A 24196-nucleotide genomic window follows, 5' to 3' on the forward strand; every position below is an offset into this window, starting at 1 on the left:
CACAGAAATTGGGTACTCTGCACCACTGACCAAAGGTCAAAGCTGAAACCTGTCTATCGATATAGTCAGGTAGCTACTGGGTGAACTGGAAGCCATCAAGGGACCCCGCTTCCCCGCGCCCCCCAAAATAACCATTCCAAATGTATAAGCTAATTGACTCTGATAATTGCAGGCAAACCCGATCTTGTCGTCATCCAGCATGCACACCTTTCAGCCAAGGTCTTCATGTTGCCAGGTGTAAAGATACTTGTTTAGTGGCACAATTCGTAGCTTAATTAACATGCAGTCTAGACTAATGCTTCTCTCTTTAAAGAGATCATTAACCAACAATTACAAAAGAATACCTTTTTAAAATATTATTGTTTTGTTCTATTAGTTATGCCTTTCAGATGATTTTACACTGGGTTTCTGTTCCCAAGGCAATTTTCAAACAAAAAAGAGTTCTCTCCATGTTCTATCCAACATTTATCCAATCAACATTATTAAATGCAAATTTTCGACAATTATCATCATGCTGTTTGTGATGCCTTGCTTGGCACAAGTTGCCTGCTGCTTTTGAAGGGAAAGTGTTCACTAGTGCAGTCAGGGAGGATTTAAACTAAAATGGCAGGGAGATGGGAACCTGAGTGGGGAGACAGAGGAAGGGGAAGCAAGGATAGAAGTAAAAGACAGAAAAGTAAGAAGCAAAAGTGGAAGGCAGAAAAAAGGGCAAAAAGCAAATGGGGTTATATTGTAAAAAAACAACTAAGATGACTAACAAGGTTAAAAAGACAAGCCTAAAGACATTGTATCTTAATGCACGGAGCATTCGCAATAAGATAGATGAATTAACAGCACAAATAGATATAAACGGTTATGATATAGTTGCAATTACGGAGACGTGACTGCAGGGTGACTAAGGATGGGAACTGAACACCCAGGGGTATTTAGGAAGTATATAGGGAAAAGAGGTGGGGTAGCATTGTTAGTAAAGGAGGAACTCAATGCAATAATGAGGAAGGATATTGGCTTGGAAAATCATGATGTGGAATCTGTTTAGGTGGAGAGAAGAAACACCAAGGGGCAGAAAACATTGGTGGGTGTTGTTTATAGGACCCCAAACAGTAATAGAGATGTAAGGGAAGGCATTAAGCAAGAAATTGGAGATGCATGCAATAAAGTTACAACTGTAATCATGGGTGACTTTAATCTATATATAGAGTGGACAAACTAAGCTAGCTATAATACTGTGGAGGAGGATTTTCTGGAGTGCGTACATGATGGTTTTTTTAAACCAATGCATTGAGGAACCAACTAGAGGGCAGGCTATCCTAAACTGGGTATTGTGCAATGAGAAAGGATTAATTAACAATCTTCTTGTGTCCTTGGGGAGGAGTGACCGTAAAATTTTATAAGATTGTTCATTAGGACGGAGAGTGAAGAAGTTGAATACGAAACTAGGATCCTGAATCTAAACAAAGGGAACTGCAAGAGTGTGAGGTGCGAGTTGTCAATGATGGATTGGAAAACCTTACTAAAAGGATTGACAGTGGATAGCAATGGCTAATGTTTAAGGAATGAGTTACAACAATTATTCATTCTTGCTTGGCGCAAAGGTAAAACAAGAAAGGTGGCTCAATCATGACTTACAAAAGAAATTAGGGATAATATTAGATCCAAAGAGGAGACATATAAAATTGCCAGTAAAAGCAGCAAGCTTGAGGATTGGGAGCAGTTTAGAATTCAGCAAAAGTGAACATTAAGATTGATCAAGAATGGGGAAAATGGAGTATGTATGCAAACTTGCAAGAAACATAAAAACTGACTAAAAGCTTCTATAAATATGTGAAGAGAAAAAAGATTAGCAAAGACAAACATACAGTCAGAAGCAGGGGAAATTATAATGAGAAACAAGGAAACGGCAGAAGAATTGAACACATTTTGGTTCTGTCTTCACAAAAGAGAACATAAATAATTTCCCAGAAATGATAGGAAACCAAGGGTCTGGTGAGAGGGAGGAATTGAAGAAAATCGATATTAGTTAAAAAAAAAAATGATGCTAGAGAAATTAATGGGGTTAAAGGCTGAAAAATCTCCAGGGCCTGATAATCTGCACCCCAGAGTACTAAAGGAAGTGGCCCTGGAAATATTGGATGCATTGGTGGTCACCTTTCCAAATTCTATAAGACCCTGGAGCAGTACCTACAGATTGGAGGGTGGAAAATGTAACCCCGCTATTTTTACAAAAAAAAGGAGGGAGTGAAAAACAAAATTACAGAACAGTTAGTCTAACATCAGTAGTGGGGAAAATGTTAGTCTGTTATAAAAGATGTGGTAACAGAACACTTGGGAAGCATGAACGGGATTAGACAAAATCAGCATGGGTTTATGAAAGGGAAATCATGCTTAACTAACCTACTGGAGTTTTTTGAGGATGTAACTAATAGAATAGATAAGGGAGAACCAGTGGATGTGGTGTATTTGGATTTCAAGAAGGCTTTTGATAAAGTCCCACATAAGAGGCTAGTGGGCAAAATTAATGCCCATGGGATTGGGGTAATATACTGGCATGGGTTGAGAATTGGTTGACAGATGGGAAACAGAGTGGGAATAAATGGACCTTTTTCCAGGTGGCAGGCAGTGACTAGTGGTGTACCGTAGGGATCAGTGCTTGGTCCCCAGCCATCCATGATATATATAAATGACTTAGATGAGGGAACCAAATGCAATATTTCCAAGTTTGGCGACAACACAAACCTGGGCAGGGTTGTGAGGAGGATGCAAGGAGGCCTCAGTGATTTAGAAAAGTGTGTGTGTGGGCAAACACATGGCAGATGCAGTATAACATGGATAAATGTGAAGTTATATGCTTCAGTGTGGGAAAAACAGAAAGGCAGGGTATTATTTAAATGGTGACATATTGGGAAATGTGGATGTACAAAAGGATCTGGTGTCCTTGTACACGAGTCAATAAAAGTAAAGAGGCTGGTGCAGCAAACAATTAGGCAAATGGTATGTTGGCCTTCATTGCAAGAGGATTTGAGTTCAGAAGTAGGGATGTCATTCTGCAGTTACACAGGGCCTTGGTGAGATCACACCTGGAGTATTGCGTGTAGTTTGGTCTCCCTACCTAAGAAAGGATATACTTGCCATAGAGAGAGCACAGCGAAGGTTCACTAGGCTGATACTGGGGATGGCAGGACTGTCATATGAGGAGCGATTGATTCGACTGGGTTTGTATTCACAAGAGATTAGAAGAGTGAGAGGGGATCTGATTGAAACGTATAAAATTTGAACAGGGCTAGACAGACTGGATGCAAGGAGGATATTTCCCCTGGTTAGGGAGTCTAGAACCAGGAGCCACAGTCTCAGGATACAGGGCAGACCATTTAGGACTGAGATATCTCTTCACTCAGGGTGGTCAGCCTGTGGAGTTCTCTACCATAGAAGGCTGTGGAGGCTGGGTCGCTGAGTATATTCAAGAAAGAAATTGATAAATTTTTGGATATTAGGGGTATCAAGGGGTATGGAGAGAAAGCAGGAATAAACGTTGGGATTGAGGATCAGCCATGATCATATTGAATGACAGCAGGCTTGATGGGCCGAATGCCTACTGCTCCTAGTTTCTATGAAACATTCTTGGGTTCAGTGGTATTAATCACTTCTGTCTTGATTCTCACTGCCATAGATGTGCTTGTACAATAGCATCACCCAAGAATACAAAACAATATTCCTTTGTAATCCGAACACAATATTCATGTCTCACGTATGTACTTCAATCTTTGCATGTTGAAATGAGGCTTGATGTGAATTGTTAAGCTGTTTCATTTCACAGCAAGAGCACATAGAGTATAATTATGACCAGATGTCATTTAATACGATCAGTGCAACTGCCATGCTTCCCCACTTCAGTGGTTTCTTACTTGACTTAATCAAATTTCTTTTAACTATCCTTGAGCATTTCCAGCCAGTGCCTCATTGAAACCCTTTGCAGTTTTCCTTCAACAAAGCCTGACTACTAATGTATTTTTAAGTTTTTCTGCCCCAACAAGCTGGGTTTTGATTCCTGACTCTCCAAAGGTTGGCCATGAGCTCTTAATAATCTCTCTGAAACTAGCTTCATTTGAAGTTCAACCGAAAGAGGATGTTTCATCCACCTATAGTGTGAATGATCGTTGGGAACCTCTGAGATTATGCAACTCCCTTATTGTTCCAAATAGCAACATTAGCACCTGGTTTCAATAAACTTTTTCTCAATGCTTGCGATTTTCTTTTTAAACCTATGTAGATCAACTCTTTAAAGGCAATACTTAAGTGTAACTCTTATTTTTAAATCTCTCTCCTGGAAGAATGGTCAAAATTCCTGATACATGGCAAAGACTCTTCAATATTGTAGATCAGAGTGGTTTACAGATTACCAAGATGAATAAATGAATTGGCTAGTGTTTTGCCTTTGGAAAAGGGATGTGTGACAGGGGAGCAGTTTCTATCTGCATTGACCATCCTTTGTCTAGGTGTCTTTCTTTTAAAAGTTGAGAATACACTTTGCTAAGATTCAAAATAATTATTTCTAAATCCATCTGTGGAGGAATTAAAGCATTCAAAATACATAATTTCCAAATGTGCCTAGACCAAAACTGAAAACTCATAACTGAGCTGCTCCTGAGTTTTGTATTTACATTCGAGTACCAAAATTAGCATCTAGGATAGGAAACAATCTGATCCTTGCTCAAATTAATGGAAGTCAGCTAGCACTGGATCTGTCAATTTAATTAACCATAAACATCTTTTCATTTGGCAGTATCTTCCCTGAAATTGGTTATCAAAATTAGATTTTAATATTTCTTTTGACTGTACTTGGAGAACTATCTGCTGGCTTTCTTCCCAACCCCTCCCCAAATGTGCTTTCTCTCCTCACTTTAGGAAGATTAAAGAATGAACAAGCTTAAAGGCTATCCATAGGAATCTGTACAATTTGAAGCATTGTAAATGATGGAGGTTATAAAGTCCCTTACTTGGCAGTTTGGTGCTGATGGCTGCTGGAAATTGGTTTCCTTGAAACCTAATTCTTTCTATTTACTTCCACAGGAAAGATGCAAGGTACCATTCACCGACAGCTTCTAGTTGAACAACCGAATAATCTAAAGGTTGGAACAGTGCTTCTCTTGAAACAGGTTGTTAATTCTATATTTAAATGTTAGAATTATGGATAGAATTTTTGGGTCATTAATTTTACTACTCATTTAACACCAATTGAGGAATGATATTGGATGTGTTGGGGCTGGTGCAGATAGTGCCACTTGTATCCTGTGTGAGTTTTACATGCAGTGAATGGTTAACATTAGTGAAGCAAAATTAGAAATTTAGCCAATTATTTGAGGAGACTTCATTACCTTTCAAAATTCTCTTCATATGCTGGCCCTTCCAATACTAAATGATGAATCATGATCTGATGCTACCTGTCAGCTAATTAGGATTACTTTGCTTAGTTGGATGGTTGGTGATTATGACAACTCCAAAAATGTTGTTGATTAGTGGAGAGAGCTTTGAGAGTGGAAGTGTATATTGGTCATAGAAAACAGCTAACTGGTGGCATGAAGTTGCCAAGTCTTTCCCTTTAGCATAAAGCAGTTAACACTGCTCGTGCACTAACAATACACTAGAATATGTTGTTGCCACCTGCGTAGATGCTAATGTTAGCTGTTGAGGTGGTGTACTACACAATATAGAAACCTTGATCAATGATGCTTTAGGCTGTCAACTGAGTAAAATACAGTAAATTCTTACAGGTGTATATCCCAAAATATTGTTGTTCCTGAATGATGCAACCTAAACATTTTGATTTGACTTGTCTTACTATGGGGCGTAAATAATCCTCAGTTGTTTGTCTGTAATGAGTCTGAATATAATTTCTGAACTTGAAAGGGAAACCAGCATTTCCCCAACACTAACATGCATTTTTACTTCTGCTTTTAGGTTGGTGTATTTTCTCCATCACTTAGGAATCATTATTTGAATATAACACCAAGCAATGTGATAAAAATTTATCCACAAGATGCTAGTGAATGCATTCATAACCAGCTGGTTCAGAGTCCTCAGGTAAGAATATTACTGTGTACTTCATGCAATAGAGTAGATGCTACATAACTTTGTTAGAAGTGACCAGTCGGTACTAACACTATGCCTGCAACTGGATCTACATTGATATTGGTAACAAACTTACCCCAGGCGCTTAGTTACTTTTTTTTCTCCAGATTCTTACTGTGAAACTCCCTACCTGCCAAGTCTCTCCTTTGTCTCATACTCCTAAAGCATTTAAAATCCATGCTGTTAACTAATCACTACTTTGATTTACTACCTTGTCCCTCTTTTTCCAGTTCTATTGGTGTTCTGTACTATGATCCTGAATTGGGTATCTCAATAAAACAAAAACAGTAACTTGCACTATAATGTAATAGCATGTTCAAAGTAATGTATTTGCATCTTTTCCTTTCTAAGGTCATTCACTTAGGGAATATAGACCCAGTCTATCAATCTCCCCTCATTCCAGGAATCTGTTTACTCCAACTGCATCATTGTTGTATACTCACTTATCTCTTTGCAGCCTCTGTGTCCTCAGAGCTTACATTCCCAACAAGCTTTGAATCATTAGCAAACTTTGAAACACTATTATCTGTCTCTTCAAAGTCATTAATTTAGATTGTGTAAAGCTGAGACCACTGATCCTTGTGGCCCTTCACTAGTTACAGCCTGCCAACTTGAAAGTGCCCTTATTATTCCTACTCACTGCTACCTATCCATTAACCAATTCCATTCATGCTATGATGTTACCCCCAACTCCATGAGCCATTATCTTATATATTAACCTTTGCATCCTCTTCACAGCTTACTTTCCTACCTAACTCTGTATTGTCAACGAACTTGGATACCTTTTACATGGAACCACAGAAAGTTACAGTGCAGAAAGAGGCCTATCAGCCCATCGTGTCTGCGCTGGCCAAAAAGAGAAAAAAGCTAGCCGCTCATTTTGATTCCACTTTCCAGCACCTGGTCACTTAGCCTTGCAGGTTACAGCACTTCAGATGCAAATCCAGGTACCTTTTTTAAATGAGTTGAGCCTTTCAGCCTCAACCATCAACTTATGCAGGGAATTCCAGACGCCCACCACCCTCTGGTTACAAAAATTTTTTTTCCTCATGACCCCTCTAATCCTTCTACCAATCACCTTAAACCTCTGCCCCTGGTAATTGACCCCTCAGCTAGTGGAATCAAGTCTTTCCTGTGTACCATATGTAGGCCCCTCATAATTTTGCACATCTCAATTAGGTCACCCCTTAGTCCCCTCTGTTCTAAGGAAAACAACCCTAGCCTGTCCAATCTCTCCTTATAGCTGCAATTTTCAAGCCATGGCAACATTCTTTTAAATCTCCTCTACATTCTCTCCAGAGCAATTATGTCCTTCCTGTAATATGGCGACCAGAACTGTGTACACACTTCCAGCTGTGGCCTAACCAGCATTTTATACTGTTCTATCATTACATCCCTGCTTTTGTATTCAATACCTCACTCAATAAAGGAAAGCATTCCATATGCTTTGCTGACCACCTTGTCCAGTTGTCCTGCCGCCTTCAAGGACCTGTGGGAATGCACTCCAAGGTCTCTCACTTCCTCAACCTCTCTCAATAACTTCCCGTTTATTGAGTATCCCCTTACTTTATTTGCCCTCCCCAAATACATTACCTCACACTTTTCCAGATTGAATTCCATTCGCCACTTTCCCGCCCACTCAATCAAACCATTGATATCATTCTGGAGTCGACAGCTATCCTCTTCACCATCAACTACCCCCAGTTTTTGTCATCTGCAAGTTCCCCAATCATACCTCCCACATTTGAGTCTAAATCATTAATATATACAACAAACAGCAAGGGCCCCAACACTCAGCCCTGTGGAAAACCACTGGAAATTGTTTTCCACTTGCAAAATCATCCATCGACCATTACCCTTTGTTTCCTGTCACTGAGCCAATTTTGGATCCAACCTGCCACTTTCACCATTATCCCATGAGATCGCATTTCCCTGACTGGTGTGCCATGTGAGATCTTGTCAAATGCCTGACTGAAATCCACGAAGCCAACACCTGCTGCACTACCCTCATCAATCATCCTTGTTTCTTCCTCAAAAAATTCTAATAAGTTAGTAAGACGCTATCTTCCCCCAACAAAACCACGCTGACTATACCTGATCAATCTGTGCCTTTCTAAGTGACAGTCTCAGAATTCTTTCCAATAATTTGCCGACCACTGAAGTCAGACTTACTATAATTTTCTGGCCTCTGGGACCTCGCCTGTATCTACTGAGGATTGAAAAATTATCCTCGGTGTATCCGCTGTTTCCGCCCTAGCTTCCTTCAACAGCCTGGGATACAGGATCATGGATGTCAGACCATCTAGTACTTCTCTTTCACTATGCTTATTGTATCTAATATTTCACACTCCTTTTTAATTAGAATGTCTGAATCATCCCTATCCTTAGTGAAGACAGAGACAAATTACTCTTTGAAAACCCTGCCCGTACCTTCTGCATCAACCACAAGTTATCATGTGTACATCTCTGATAGGCCCTACCTTTTCCTTAGTTATTCTCTTGCTCTTAATGTACAGGTAAAACATCTTAGGATTTCCTTTGATTTTCACCTGCCAATATTTTTTGTATCCTCTTTGCTTTCCTAATTTCCATTTTTATCTCTCCCCTGTACTTTCTATACTCCTCTCGGCTTTTTAGTGTTAAGTCTTTTATGACTGTCAAGCTTTCATTTTCTGCTTTATTTCGGCAGTACCACCTTTTTTCTTTATGGGGACATGTCTGCAATGTGCCTCTGGAATCTCACTCTTGAATGCCTCCCACTGATTTGATACTTAATAGCTGTATCCAGTCCAGTCTCGCAAGCTCACCTCAGCTTTGTGAAATTTGTTTTCTCCCAATTTAGAACTTCTACTCCTGTTCTATCTTTGTCCTTTTCTATAATGATGCTAAATCTAACTATATTATGGTCACTATCTCCAAAATGGTCCCCCATTGCTACTTCATCCACTTCCCCAGCTTCAGTTCCTAAGAGCAAATCTAGAATTGCATTCCTTCTCATTGGGCTTTTTACATACTGTCTAGAAAAAGTTCTCTTGAATACAGTTCAAGAATTTTATACCCTCTATGCCCTTCACACTGTTCGTATCCCAATTGATATTAGGGTAGTTGAAGTCTCCATCAATTACTGCCCTATTATTTTTGCAATCAGAAATCTGTCTACATATTTGCTCTTCTAACCCCCTTCCACTGTTTGGGGGTCTATAGTACACTCCTAACAGTGTGGCTGCCCTTTTTTTATTCCTGAGCTCAATTCATATGGCCTCATTTGATGCTTCATTTTAGTATATGATCTCTCCTCACTGAATCAGCTGTAACTGATTCTTTAACCAATAATGCTACACCTCTACCTATTTTATCCCCCTCCCTATCCTGCCTGAAAACTCTGTATCCAGAGATGTTGGGCTGCCATTTTTTCCCCTCTTTAAGCCAAGTTTCTGTTATAGTGATGATGTCATGCTGCCATGTGTCTATGCCCTGGGCTTTATTTACTATGCTCCTCACATTTACATATATACCTTTTTAACACTGCCAAATTCCTGTGCTATACACTTTTTAACCTGTGCTACTTCTGTCTTTCAGAGTCACTCACGAATTCTCCATCTGTTCCCTGTTATGAATTTGCCCTCAGGTTCCGATCCCCCTGCCAATCTAGTTTAAACCCCCACCCTGCCACCCCTCAACAGCACTAGCCAATCTCCCTCTGAGCATATTTGTCCCTGTTCTGTTCAGCCCCATTCATCTAAGTCATTGATGCAGACTAAATAGCACTGATTCTTGAGGTGCCCCACAAGTTAGAGCCTGCCAATCCAAAATGACCTGTTTATTTCAGCTGTCTGTTCTGTTGGTTAACTAATCCTCAATCGATGCTTATTTCCCCCAATTCCATGAGCCCTAATTTTGTGTGATAATGTCTTGTGGCACTGTATTGAATGTATTTTGAAAATCCAAACCTACTGCTTCCATTATGTTCTCTCTTCTATCCTGTTGGTTACAACCACAAATTTGACGGGAGTTGGTTTTTTTGTCAAACATTATTTCCCTTTCATAAATCTGTAACTGTGTCCAATCATCCGATACCCTAAATGCTGTCACCATGTTCCTAATAATAGATTCTAGGTTCTATAGTTGATTTTTCCACTCCCCCATATCCTTTCTATAGTTTATAAAACCATATCTAATTACAATAGCCACATGGCAAAGCATTCCATTTCCTAATTGCCCTTTTCTTTTGGGGGGGGGGGGGGAAAAAAACTCTTACCCCTTTTGGGTTTCTACTTATAATCATCAGCCTATGATCTTCTGTTATTGATTCAACAACCATTGGCCTGGATTTACTTTTTGAGCAGTGTAGCTGCGCCATTTGCCACTTCCCCAAAAACTCCATGCTTACATTGTCTGGAGGCTGCAGCAAAATCTCCCTTCTCCCCTTCCTGCATCGAGACAAGTAGCAAGGGCTTCCAGTGTGATGTATTGCTGGTGAATTCATGCCCCTTTTTAACATGAACTGAAGACATACCCCCCTTTTCTATATTTAATATTTTCAGACTGGCACTTTTAAAACTGTTAAGTTTTAAATACTGTTACCATTTTTTTTGTAATAGTTTTTTAAAAAGATTGTTGGAGTCTGCCCTTGGAGATGAATACCACCCGGTTCCTTTTTTTACCCTTCCCCACCCCATCCGCCTGCCACACACACCTGGCACCCCTGCCTGCCACTGCTTTGGGGGTTGGGGTGTTGAAGTCTCAGCAGGGGGTGGCAGGCGTGTATAGGTGAGCCAGTGCAACCTGGAGAATCGCTACAAAAACATTAGTTAATGGCAATTAGCAGCCATTTGTTTATTTTTGTGGATAAGGACATAAACATTTGGAGAGCAGACTCCTTGATTTACCCCTGTGATTTTCAGCCCTAACTGTTTGCATTTTTTTAATATTCATTCACGGGATGTGGGCTTCACTGGCTGGGCCAGCATTTATTGCCCATCCCTAGTTGCCCTTGAGAAGATGGTGGTGAGCTGCCTTCTTGAACAGTTGCAGTCCATGTGGTGTTGGTACACCTACAGTTCTGTTGGGAAGGTAGTTCCAGGATTTTGACCCAGTGACAGTGAAGAAACAGCGATATATTTCCAAGTCAGGATGATGAGTGACTTGGAGGGGAACTTCCGGTTGGTGGTTTTTCCATCTATCTGATGCCCTTGTCCTTCTAGATGGTAGTAGCCATGTGTTTGAAAGGTGAAGTCGAAGGAGCCTTGGTGAGTTCCTGCAGTGCATCTTGTAGATGGTACACATTGCTGCTACTGTGCGTCAGTGGTGGAGGGTGTGAAAGTTTATGGAAGAATTTGTGCAAGTTTTTTTTTATTTGTTTATGGAATGTGGGGATTGCTGGCAGGCCCAGCATTTATTGCCCACCCCTAATTGCTCTTGAGAATTGAGTGACTTGCCAGGCAAGGACAGCAGATTTCATTACCTAAAGGCTATTAGTGAGCCAGATGGATTTTTATGACAATCGACAATGGTTTAATGGTCATCATTAGGCTTTTAATTCCAGATTCTTTGACGTAGTGGGATTCTAACCTGGGTCCCCAGAGCATTACCCTGGCTATCTGGACTACTAGTCCAGTGACAATACCACTGTGCCACTGCCCCTTTCCGTTGTTCTAGCAACACTCCTATAATGGGATGACCAGGACTACACACATTACTTCAGCAATAGCCTAATCATGTCAGCACCACTTCTTATATTTAGTGCCCATATATATTAAACCAGAATCCCATTGCTTTTTTATTATGGCTTCTTCACCTGTACTCATCTTTTAATGATCTACATGTTGATACCACTGAATCTTCCTCCACACTCTAGCCTGACTATTTAGGGTATACTTTCTTTCACATATGTTTAAGGATACTTGAGGGATTTATATTTAAACAGTAAATCAGTAATGCACAAGCAAGTGAAGTAATCTGTCATTCCTTACCCGTCTCCTATACATGCTGATTATTTTCAATTGGGTTCCATTAAAAACTTCCATCCCTTTTTATAGTGAGAATTAGAACTTCTGATATTACCTCTTTTAACTTGGTGTCCTGGTTTACTCTGAACATGTTCCAAGCCTATTGTTCAGATGGACGTGCTTCTGTGTGGAAGAGTCATCTCCATTGCACTCCCCCTGACCTTGACCTGGACATAGTTTAAAAACTTCTTCCTTCCTCCTGGTTGCCATTGTACTGTTCATGTTTGTGATGCAGAATGCTATGTGCTAATATCACTGTGATTTATGCTGAGATGCACCTATACTGCTGCATGCAGTTCTCCTGACCATGCAGCCTTGTATGTTTAAATCATTTACATATAAATAGCAAAATATTTAATTGGTTCAGAATGCATTTCAGAATTGTATATTTTCCTACATTGTTTTGAAGTATACAACCTTTGTCATGCAATATAAAATTTTACAAATGGAAGCTTCTTTTAAAAACTTGCTTGACATTGTATCCTACTGCACATAAAGCAAGGTATCCTGATATTACGGCTCAGTGACTTGTAACACATTTCACAGAGCATTTAGCTACATGGAAGTACCAGCAGCAACACATATATATTTAGTAGTGAGTCAAGGCCCTTTGATAAGAAACTAACAAATTAGGCTAATGAGTAGAGATTGGCTAGGGGACCCTTTGAAGAATATTTTTCAACTTTTTGTTTGTTTGAATCTATCATGTCAAAAACCTGAATTCCTGAAGCTGCTTCCATGATATAAGACCATAAGACCTAGGAGCAGAAGTAGGCTATTCAGCCCATCGAGACTGCTCCGCCATTCAACGAGATCATGGCTGATCTGATAATCCTCAACTCCACTTTGCTGCCTTAACCCTCGATTCCCTGACTGATTAAAAATCTGCCTATCTCAGCCTTGAATGTACTTAACAACCCAGCCTCTACAGCCCTCTGCGGTGAAGAATTCCACATATTCACTACCCTCTGAGAGAAGAAATTCCTCCTCATCTCTGTCTTAAATGGGTGATCCCTTACTCTAAGATTATGCCCTCTGGTCCTAGATTCTCCCACAAGGGTAAACAACCTCTCAGCATCTACCCTGTCAAGACCCCCTAAGAATCTTATGTTTCAGTAAGGTGGCCTCTCGTTCTTCTAAACTCCAATGAATACAGACCCAGCCTACTCGATCTCTCCTCATAAGAAAATCCCTCCATACCCGGAATTAATTTAGCGAACCTTCTCTGGACTGCCTCCAATGCCAGTATAGCTTTCCTTAAATAAGGAGACCAAAACTGCTCACGGTTTTCTAGGTGTGGTCTAACTAGTGCCTTGTATAGTTTTAGCAAGACTTCCCTATTTTTATACTCCATTCCCTTTGAAATAAAGGCCAATATTCCACTTGCCTTCCCTATTACCTGCTAAACTTGTATGTTAGCATTTTGTGATTCATGCACAAGAACTCCCAAATCCCTCTGTGCTGTAGCTTTCTGCAGTCTTTCTCCATGTAAATAATATTCAGCCCCTGTATTCTTCCTGCCAAAATGCATAATCTCACATTTTCTCTCGTATTACATCAAGTTTTTGCCCACTCACTTAACCTGTCTATATCCCTCAGTAGACTCCTTGTGTCATTCTCACCACTTGCCTTCCCACCTATCTTTGTGTCATCTGCAAACTTGGTGACAGTACATTCACTTCCTTCATCTAAGTCATTAATAATATTGTAAATAATTGTGGCCCCAGCACTGATCCCTGTGGCACTGCACTAGTTACAGGTTGCCATCCTGAAAATGCCCCCTTCATCCCAACTTTGTCTTCTATTAGTTAACCAATCCTCTATCCATGCCAGTATACTACCCCCAACACCATGGGCTTTTATCTTAAGTAGCCTTATGCGTGGTACCTTATCGAACACCTTTTGGAAATCCAATTATATTACATGTACTGATTCCCTTTATCTATCCTGCTTGTTACCACCTCAGAGAATTCTAATAAATTTGTCAGGCATGATTTCTGCTTGAAGAAACCATGTTGACTCTGCTTGATTGTATTATGCTTTTCTAAATGCTCTGCTATTAAATCCTTTATAATCGATTCTAACGTTTTCCTGATGACGGATGTTAAGCTAAATGGCCTATAGTTACGTGTTTTTTGTCCATCTCTCTTTTTGAATAAGGGCGTTACATTGGCAGTTTTCCAATCTTGTAGGACTTGTCCAGAATCTAAGGATTCTTGGAAGATTACTACCATTGCATCCACTGTTTGTGTAGCTACTTCCTTTAATATTCTAGGACAGAACCCATCATGTCCAGGGGACTTATTGGCCTTTAGCCCCATTAGTTTCCCTGTACTTTCTCTCCAGTGATAGTTATTGTATTTATTTCCACCCGCCCCGCCACCCCCCCCACCCCGCCTTTTTTGCTCCTTGATTATTTAGTATTTTTGGAATTTTATTAGTGTCTTCTGCCTTGAAGACTGTTGCAAAGCATTTATTCAACTCATTTGCCATTGCCTGGTTCCCCATAATTATTTCCCCAGCCTCATTCTCTAAGGGGCCTTTGTTCACTTTGGCCTCTCTTCCTTTTTATATATTTAAAGAAGCTCTTACTATCTGTTTTTATATTACTTGCTAGTTTACCCTCAAAGTTTATTTTCTCCCTCTTTTTAGGTCATCTTCTGTTGGTTTTTAAAACTTTCCCAGTTGTCTGGCTTGCCACTAATCTTTGCCACGTTGTATGTTTTTTCTTTCAATTTGATACTATCCTTAACTTCCTTGTTTAACCATGGTTGGTTTATCCTCTTCCTAGAATCCTTCTTTCTCTCTGGGATATATCTTTGTTGTGAGTCGTGAACTATTTTCTTAAATATGTCATTGTTCATCAACTGTCTTTTCTGCTAAATTCCTTTCCCAGTCCATTCCAGCCAACTCTGCCCTCATTTCTTTGTAATTACCCTTATTTTAGTTTAGCACGGTTGTTTCCGACCCAAGTTTCTCTCACTCAAACTGAATGCTAAATTCTACCATGTTATGGTCACTGTTTCCTAGGGGATCTTTTACTCTGAGATCTTTTATTAAACCTGCCTCATTACACATTACCAGATCCAAAATAGCCTGATACCTGGTTGAATCCACAGCATATTGTTATAGAAAACTCTCCCAAATACACAGTGAAGTCTTGCTCGTGGCTACCTCTGCCAATTTGACTTTCTGAATCTACATAAAGATTAAAGTCACCCATGATTAATGTACTGCGTTTTTTACATGCCCTCATTATCTCCTGATTTGTTCTGTCGTACAGTATAGCTACTGTTAGGGGGCCAAAGACTACTCCCACCAATGTCATCTTCGCCGTGTTATTTCTTACCTCCACCCATATGGATTCTACATCTTCCAATCTAAGATCATTTCTTGCTATCATACTTATTCCATCTTGCACTACCAAAGCTACCCCACTGCCCTTTCCTTCCTGCCTGTCCATCTGAAAAGCCACATACCCCTGAATATTTAGTTCCGAGCTTTGATCTCCTTGTAACCACATCTCCGTAATGGCTATAAGATCATACCTATTAACCTTTATTTGTGCCATTAATTCATTTATTTTGTTCCGAGTACTATGTGCATTTAAGTAAAGAACTATTAATTTTGCTTTTTTACCAATTTTTTTCCCCCTGTGACCCTATTTGCTGCTGATTTTTATGCTTGTACACTCTTAGTATCAATACCTAAATAGCTGCCCTGCAATGCTGCCATATCCTTTAGCTCTATTAGCCTATGCGCCTCCTCTCCAGAACCCTCCACCTATTTAGTTTAAAGTTCTCTTTACAGCCCTAGGTATTCGATTTGCCGACTCTGGTCCCAGCACAGTTCAAGTGAAGCCCGTTCCACCGGAACAGTTCCCTTCTATCCCAGTACTGGTGCCAGTGCCTCGTGAACTGAAACTCATTCCTCCCACACCAATCTTTGAGCCACGCATTTAACTCCTTGACCTAACTTGCCCGTGGCTCAGGTAGTAATCCCAACCTTGGAGGTTCTGCTTTTTAATTTGGCTCCTTACTGATGAAATTCTTTCAGCAGAACCTCCTTTCTAGTCCTATCAATGTCATTGGTACCAACATAGACGATGACAACTGGACCCCTCCCCTCCCACTCCAAGTTCCTTTCCAGCCCTGAGGAGAAGTCCTTAACCCTGGCACCAGGCAGGCAACGCAGCCTTTGGGACTCTCATTCATGGCTGCAGAGAACAGTATCTACCCCACCCCCCACCCCCAGCTCGTAATTATACTGTTCCCTACCACTACTATGTTCTTATTTCCTCCCCCCACTTGAATGGCTCCCTGTACCACGGTGCTGTGGTCAGTTCGCTCATCTTCTCTGACATCCACAGAGCTTGCAAGAACCTGGTAACTGTTGAACAGTTGCAGGGACCGAGGCTGCTCAAATGCAATCCCCTGGGCCCCCATACCTGCTTCACCTGCAGTAACACCCTCCTGTCCCTAATCACAGTCCAAATTTGAATTACCTAACCTGTGGAGTGTGACCTGGAGCAAAGTGTCCAGATAACTTTACCCCTATCTGATGTGGCACAATGTCGGACTCCAGCACCTTAACTCAAGACCAAAGTTCCTGGAGTTGCAAACACTTACTACAGATATGTTTGCTGTGGATCATTTTGGTGTCCAGCAGCTCCCACATGCTGCTGCAGCAGCAACACGTCACCTGTTCTGCCATCGCTATTGTATTTTATTTAATTAATTACTCTGGTATCCCTGCTTTTTATACTTTATTGTAATTATTTTTACACACCAGAGTCGATCTGATACTTATCAAGTTATTTTTGAAAAAAAAAAGACTAGAGACCTAAACACAAGACCTTACTTTTACTTTAAAGACCAGAAATACTCACCAATCCTACATGCCAAACAAATGCTCTCCACACTTTTTAAGGCCTCTCACCTGTTAATGGCCCCACTGCTCCTCTCTCACTCTCACCATTAAAGCCAATGCTGCTTCTTGCTTGTCTTGCTGTTAATGGCCCACAGCTCCCCCCTCACACTCGCTGTTAAAGGCCACGCTGCTTCTCGCACTCTCTCACTGTTAATGCAGAGATTCAGGTAGTTGCCCTAAAACTAGTGTTGCTACCTCAGCCTGGTGCTCATTGAGTGGAGTTCATTTTCAAGTAAAATTTCATCTGAAGGCAATTTGATTTACAATATTTTCTTGTTTTCAGAACCACATTGAAGTTCAACAATCCCCCTTTGACTTACTGGTCAAGTCTCCTTCTGAACCTAGATGTGATTCTTTAATCACAAACAGAAATTCCTGCACAGGCACCACATCGTGGGATTCTCAGGCACTCCCTTCCAGTACAAGGAAGGAAAGCGCAGAAATATCTTTACACCCAGATGCTGCATTACAAGAACGTTGTGATGAAGACTGGGAAGCAGGTAGGTCAGATGTTCCTGGAAAATGTTTAAATTATTTGCATATGAATATTCATTATTCGTTCGGGGTAAATTTCAGTATTGTCCTATGATCTTGAACAAAGTGTTTGCATAAACACAAACTCCTTAATGGAACTCTTTAAAATCCATAAAATTAATCTCCAAGTAATTTGCATTGATTCCTAATGTGTTTATGGATTTTTTTTTTCAAATCAAGCTGTTTGTAATCCAGTTTGCTGCCTTTTTGGTGAGTTTTTAATGTCAGCGTAGAATTACTGTGGGCAACAGATAACTTTCAAGTTAAGCTATTGGGACACATGCAGTTTCTGATGCAGTGTAGATATTATGCTAACTTGTTAATGGAAAATACATCGTATCAAATTTGTAGATTCAGTAATGCTCAGTGTGCATTGCTAAGTCTATGAATCAGTAGCCACTCATCCTAAACCTACAGATACATACTTCAAAGCGTCCAACATACATTTCTTTTTAATTTCTTTATATAAAATACAAGTTTCTCCCTTTCCCATTACTTTGATATAAGAGTGAGATGACGACTGTTATCATGGCCTGTGTTGCCAGAACTATCTGGGTAGAAAATTGCAAGAACATAATCTGTACTCCCCTTAGATGGTTAGATCTGAAGATACAAGTTAGTAAAAGATCTTGTGTATGTTACACCCAATGATGCTGTCTATCCCTCGCTCACTCCCATTCATCCATCCTTGACTCATAAGTTATTCCAAACAATTGATTTATAAAGATTTACTTATTATGAATGTTTAGGTGAAGTTCTTCAAAGAAAAGTGAATAGTCATCCTGAGGGAAGGTTAATAGGTAGCCCTGATGTGTTTTAAGATTTTTTAAAAATCCATTTTTTAAAGCATAAATGCAGAGATAGGAGCAATCTGAAATCAAATACAGTATTTTCATAAGTACAAACTCCATAATGGATCTCAGACTGCAGTCTGTAACAACTTTTACAAAATATAACAAATTAAGCCGTTTCTGCAGATAAATAGTTGAGTCTGGGTTAGTAATGCCTCGCTGTACAAAAGAGTACATTACAGTCAATTGCTGGTTAATTATTTTAGTGACGTGCATTCATCACCAATTTTGTATTAATTTATTAGCTCTTACTGCTAAGCTTTGGCCATTGTTTAAAGCACTCTCTCATTAAGAATTAAACAACATCTAATGCCTTCACCAAGATTCTGATACAAAATATATTATTAATAGCTTCCTGCTGAATGAAAAATTTATCCCTCCTTCACCAGATGGAGTTGCTTTCTCTACATTCTATGCCTCAGCCAATTTCAGAACCACCATCATAGTGGATCTAGTATAATAGGTTGGAGCAAACTCCTGGAATATTTTCAGTGACTGTGGTACTGTATCCATTCCCTCATTTAGAACCATAACTTTATCCTGGCATTGCCTGAATCTGCACTTTGTATTAAGACTTTTGCGTAATTTATTGCGCTTTATTTCTGTTTTGTCTTTAAAAATGTGCGTAATATAGTCATGTTCAAGAATGAATGTGCAGGGGCTTGCTCTCAATTTGCATATTGTTATCTAGAGGAGTTTTCACATTTTCCGTAAGCATTATTGTATTCATAATTCTATGACTATATTCACATTTCATAGTCATTCATATACAGATATAAATGCACATCATGATATGTGAAGGGAATCACCAATATCTGTGGTATTGGTTTTAAATATTAGAAAATGTAGGCTGAGTAAAGCACCCTATATTATCTTGAATGTATTTTTTTAAATAAAAGGCACTGAAAAAGTGTAATTAATTCATTTGGTGGATCAAAGAGAAGACAATTGAGCTTTACATAGATGCTGTTTTTTTTTCCCCCCCCTGTATTAACTGTAATGGGGAAACAGCGTACTCTGCTGTCAGCAGCAAGTAGGTCTGACTGGGTTCTCTACTTGAAAAGATATCTTGTATTGTTACTGCCTATTTTGGGTAATAATCATGCTGAAGATTCCGTTCCCCATGCGCATATAATCTTGTAATAAGAGAAATCATTTAAGAATAATAACGTATGCTGCCGTTTGGTATTTAAGTGCTCTTATTTTCTTTTCTAGGTCATGTATTTCAAAACATTCGACATTGAAAATAATAGCTTTGGAAATCAATTACCTACTCACTGTGTAATTCTAGTTTGTTTAAAATCCTTGCCAGCTGTGTGTGCAGGGTTAAACCAGCCTTTTGGGAAATAGAAAGATTTTCTAAGTGTTCCTGTGAATGTTTCCATAACACTATTATCCAATTTGTTTTTTTTAGTTCACCCTTCTGAGACTTATAAAGAATTCCACTCTTTCGAGAGCCAGTATACCCATCTGTCTCATTAAATTTGTAGCTGGTTCAGGTTCTGCATCTGTGTGCAACACTGAAGCTGAATCACAGCATTGTCATAGTACAGGAAGAGGCCATTTGGCCTGTCACGTCTGCACTGGCTCACAAATGAGCATTGTGACTTAATGCCATTCTCTTGCCTTTTCCCTATAACCCTGCATATTGTTTCTGTTCAAATAATCATCTGATGCCCTCTTTACTGCCCTGTTTGAACCTGCCTCCCTCACACTTCCAGGCAATGCATTCCAGACCCGAACCATTTGCTGTGAAAGTTTCTTTCTCACATTGTGTTTGCTTCTTTTTCAAATTACTTTAAATCTGTGCCCCCTCATTCTCGATCCTTTTACAAGCAGATTGCTCTGATCTATTCTATCCAGCCCCCTCATGATTTTAAACACCGCTATCAAATCTTCGCTTCACTTCATGGAGAACAGTCCCAACTTCTCCAATCTATCTTCATAACTGGATTTCTCATCCCTAAAACTATTCTTGTAAACCTCTTCTGCACTCTCTCTAATGTGTTCACATCCTTCCTAAAGTGTGGTGCCCAGAAATGTACACAATATTCCGGCTGAGGTCTAATTAGTGTCTTATACAAACTCTTATACAAACTGCATATCACAAGTACCTTGGCTTCTGTCCATGCTGCTTTTGTTAAATTGAAGAAAAGAAATGCATTTCCCACCTACCCTTGAGCTGGATCATTCTTGAGCACAATGTTTGATATAGTGTCACTTGTGAAGGAAATGAAAATTGATATTAAAGAGGATGTAGCTGCATAAATAGATAGCTAACAGATGAAAAGCAAAAAGAAGTTAACGAATCCAATTCCGAAATGAGGGATGTGGGTAATGGTGTGCGTGAGATATTTGTGCTAGGACTTTTGTTTTCCATTTTTATATAATAATTTAGACTATGGGTACAAAAGATATTATTTTCTGAGCATACCAAATTAGGGGGAATAGAAAACTGAGGAACAATACAGGAGGTAATTAGCTAGGATGGTGGGCAGGTATATGGCAGATACCATTCAAAGCAGAGAATCATGGAAGAGTGCAATTTGGAAAATAATATTGAAAAGTAGATGCATTCTAATGGTAAGAAGTACAACAAAGTGGAGGAAAGAAAGGTATCTAGAGGTGATGTATTGAGCTTTGAAATGAGTGCTCGTTTAAAACAAAAGTTAAATGCAGCTAAGATTCTGGGGTCATTGATTCCTTCCTTTTATGTTCAATGTTGAATTTGTACAAGCCATTGGCAGGCTATACTTGACATATTGGGTGCAATTCTGTGTACACCATTATGGGAAATCAAGATGTGTACATAGAATTTGCTGGAGTGTTACCTGAATGACAGGTTAGAGCTCTGAAGTGATGGAAAATTGAATAGGTTACATTGAGGAGTACATTAAGTAGGTTAAGAGGGTCCTATTTGAGGTTTATTAGGTTGTGAAAGATTTTGACATGGTTAGCAGTGATATCTCTCTAAAGCTGAAAGGCAAACCTGTATCAAGGGGAAATAGGCAAAGGATTTATCCTGGTTGAATGAGTACTGGCATTGGCCCAGTGGATCAAATACCCTCCTCCTATTCTATGAATCTGTGATTACATGGGATTCTGGAATCTTTGTTTGGAATTTGCAAATCCATCATTTTTTCTGTGCTGATTAGTCTATTGACCAACACAATGTTATGAAAGAGCACATAAAACCTAAAAATGGGGCCAGTCTTTTTGGCCTTCCCTTTGACACAGTGCTTCTGCAGCCATTAATCTCTCAACCACTCCTTCTCATTTGCCTTTCAATGCCCATATGTCCAGCAAAATCTTTACTACTTGCTCAGTCCCTTGATTATGGCTTCTCTCTTTGCTCCCTGATATGTAAACTTAAGTATATATGGTGCACAGCTGTTTTAGCAATCCATTCAGATCTGAACAGGCCATATAAACTGCTGTTGAGTCTCATCATTCCCTGTCAAAAACTTCACGTTCAGGATCCCCCTAGATAACAAAGATGACCCATGGTTTATTTTCTCTGCTACCAAGTCTCTACCTAGCAGTGTCCCACACACAAATTGTTTCCCACTTAACCACAGATGATGAAAAAGTGGTCACGTGTACAGCTATCTAAGCCCTTGGCTTTAGAATCCCGTGCCTCCCCACATAAATCCCTAAAACTCAGAAAATGCTGGAAAAACTCAGCGAGTCGGCAGCATCTTTGGAGAGAGAAACAAAATTAAGGTTTCAAGTTGGAGAAGAGCAGTCATACGGACTCGACGTGAACTCTGTTTCTCTCTCTCCACAGATGCTGCCAGAACTGCTGAGTTTTTCCATCATTCCCTGTTTTTATTTCAGAGTTCCAGCATCTGTAGTGTTTTGTTTTCAATCCCTAAAACACCCCCTCATTGGCCAAGCTATTGGTATTCCTCCTACTAGCTCCTCCTTTTAAGACCCCTGTTATTGCTTGATTATGCCTATGAAATGCCTTGAAGTTCTGTATGTTAAAGTTAAGTGCAAGTTGTTATAAAAAACTGCTATTAGAATGGAACAGCCTTGGCCATTTTTTCACTGAACCAAACTTTCATAACAGCAACAATGGTCACAACCATAAACTCCAGTGGGAGAAACGGGCATCAGCAGGAACAGCTACATGGCCTCTAATGCAGAAATTCTTTACTATCCTTGCTGCAAAAACTTTGCACAAATGTGAAAAAATGCTAATTTGTAGATTTTTTATCAACCTTTACTTGTAATTTCAAGGCTGTTGATTTTCAAAAACACCAAGTAGTAATTCTAAATAGATTCTCCAAGAACTGTGGGTCTAGATGTTCCCTTTTACATTTTTGTTTTGACAAGCAGATAATTGGCGATCTGTTCATTTCTAATTGCAAGTTTCTCATTGCCATAAGGTACTGTACTAGAGGTAATTGGCACCTTGTCTGTGCTTTTCACTTTTAGTTTGCATCATAGCATGCCCCTCCCCACCCATTTGTCACTTCAATGCAAAGTATTCTCACTCAAAGGCTCAAGGTTGTTTGATGGTATGAATTTAAAGGAATTTATGAATATTATGCAACAAAGAAATATTTAGCCCTCGATTTTCATCCATGTATGTCTAGAAATTCCACTTCCTTGCCTATAATGCCATTGGGCAAATGGATATTTTCTGGTATCAGTTGCAGAAACCTATGGATTGTAGCTTCGCTTATTTCCTATAAGTAGTCTATCTGCCTGAAATTTCGTTTCTCTCTTTTGCAGATGGTCTTGATTGCCTGATGGCTGAACTGCCAGAGGAATTCTTCACCACGCTTTAGAGCCTCATTAGAAGTCCCTGTGAGAAACACAAAATTGAATCCAGGATAGCTTATTTATTTGTTTTGTTTCTGCTTAAACCGATAATTGTGAACTACAAGTCTGCTTCCATGTCCACTGGGAATTGGATTAATATGAGACTACGCAATTACTTCATTTAGGACCTGACATTTTCTCCTGGATTAGGAATCAGGCTTGGAGGTGATGCCACTGTTCAGATATGCTGCAACAGTCTTCCTACATTACTGTAACATATACTTTTGGTGCATTTAAAATGAACTGAAGTGTTAATCTACTTTACAATTTGTAATTGTTTAGTTGAAGCCTGAGGGTTTTTTGCTAAATCTTGCTGTATATTGAATGAGAAAAGAGTGCTGATTTTTGACATTTATTAAAATCTGGATTTTGTCGGAGATATTTTTGTTCCTTTTTATTTTGGAAGTACTTGGAGCCTGTATTGGCAGACCAAGTTCTGAATTAACAGGAAATGAAAATTAGTTGATCCTAAACCAAATTCTGCTGTTCTGTACTTCTTCCTCCAGACTCCTTGTTCTGTAGTTTTTGCTCCTGTTAGGGGTATTGCCATGGATTCCAATGCCATTCTGCATTCATTGAGCTGAAGACCCATTTGCCTTTAGGCAAGATGAACTGGAACTCTGTCTTAACAGAAATGTCCTTAAGGATATTCCACTGAGTAGCTGGCGCATGGACTGTGTCTGGTCTTCTGTTTGTCACTCAGTTGTCCTACGTGTTTGAGATTAACGGATGCACATAATGACAAACAATAAATGTTAACTTGGCCTCTTCTGATTGGTTTTGAGAATGTCTTTCGTTCCACCAGCTCCTTTTGATTTTAAAGCTGTTTTTTGTATGGCTAGCTTTTGAAGCTGAAAACCGCATGGTAATTTTAAGAACTCTCTGCAGCTGCAAAGCATTTGCACTAATGTACAGACT

At 39.6% G+C, this 24196-nt stretch overlaps 1 protein-coding gene across 3 annotated transcripts in view; it reads left to right on the top strand.

Annotated features, from left to right (window-relative positions):
- Positions 1-23657, top strand: part of hrob (homologous recombination factor with OB-fold) — a 58345-nt gene extending 34688 nt beyond the window's left edge. Inside the window, exons 7-10 of one of the 3 annotated variants that reach the window (XM_041217500.1) lie at positions 5068-5153; positions 5956-6078; positions 17347-17563; positions 23189-23657. In XM_041217500.1, the coding sequence (XP_041073434.1) occupies positions 5068-5153; positions 5956-6078; positions 17347-17563; positions 23189-23244 (482 nt within the window). In that variant the 3' untranslated portion in view covers positions 23245-23657. Of the gene's footprint in view, positions 1-5067; positions 5154-5955; positions 6079-17346; positions 17564-23188 lie in introns of those variants that run through there. The other 2 variants (XR_005946678.1, XM_041217502.1) reach the window with 2 other exon arrangements.
- Positions 23658-24196: the final 539 nt, after the last annotated feature.

Source organism: Carcharodon carcharias, chromosome 23, assembly GCF_017639515.1.
Source record: "Carcharodon carcharias isolate sCarCar2 chromosome 23, sCarCar2.pri, whole genome shotgun sequence".
NCBI lineage: Eukaryota > Metazoa > Chordata > Chondrichthyes > Lamniformes > Lamnidae > Carcharodon > Carcharodon carcharias.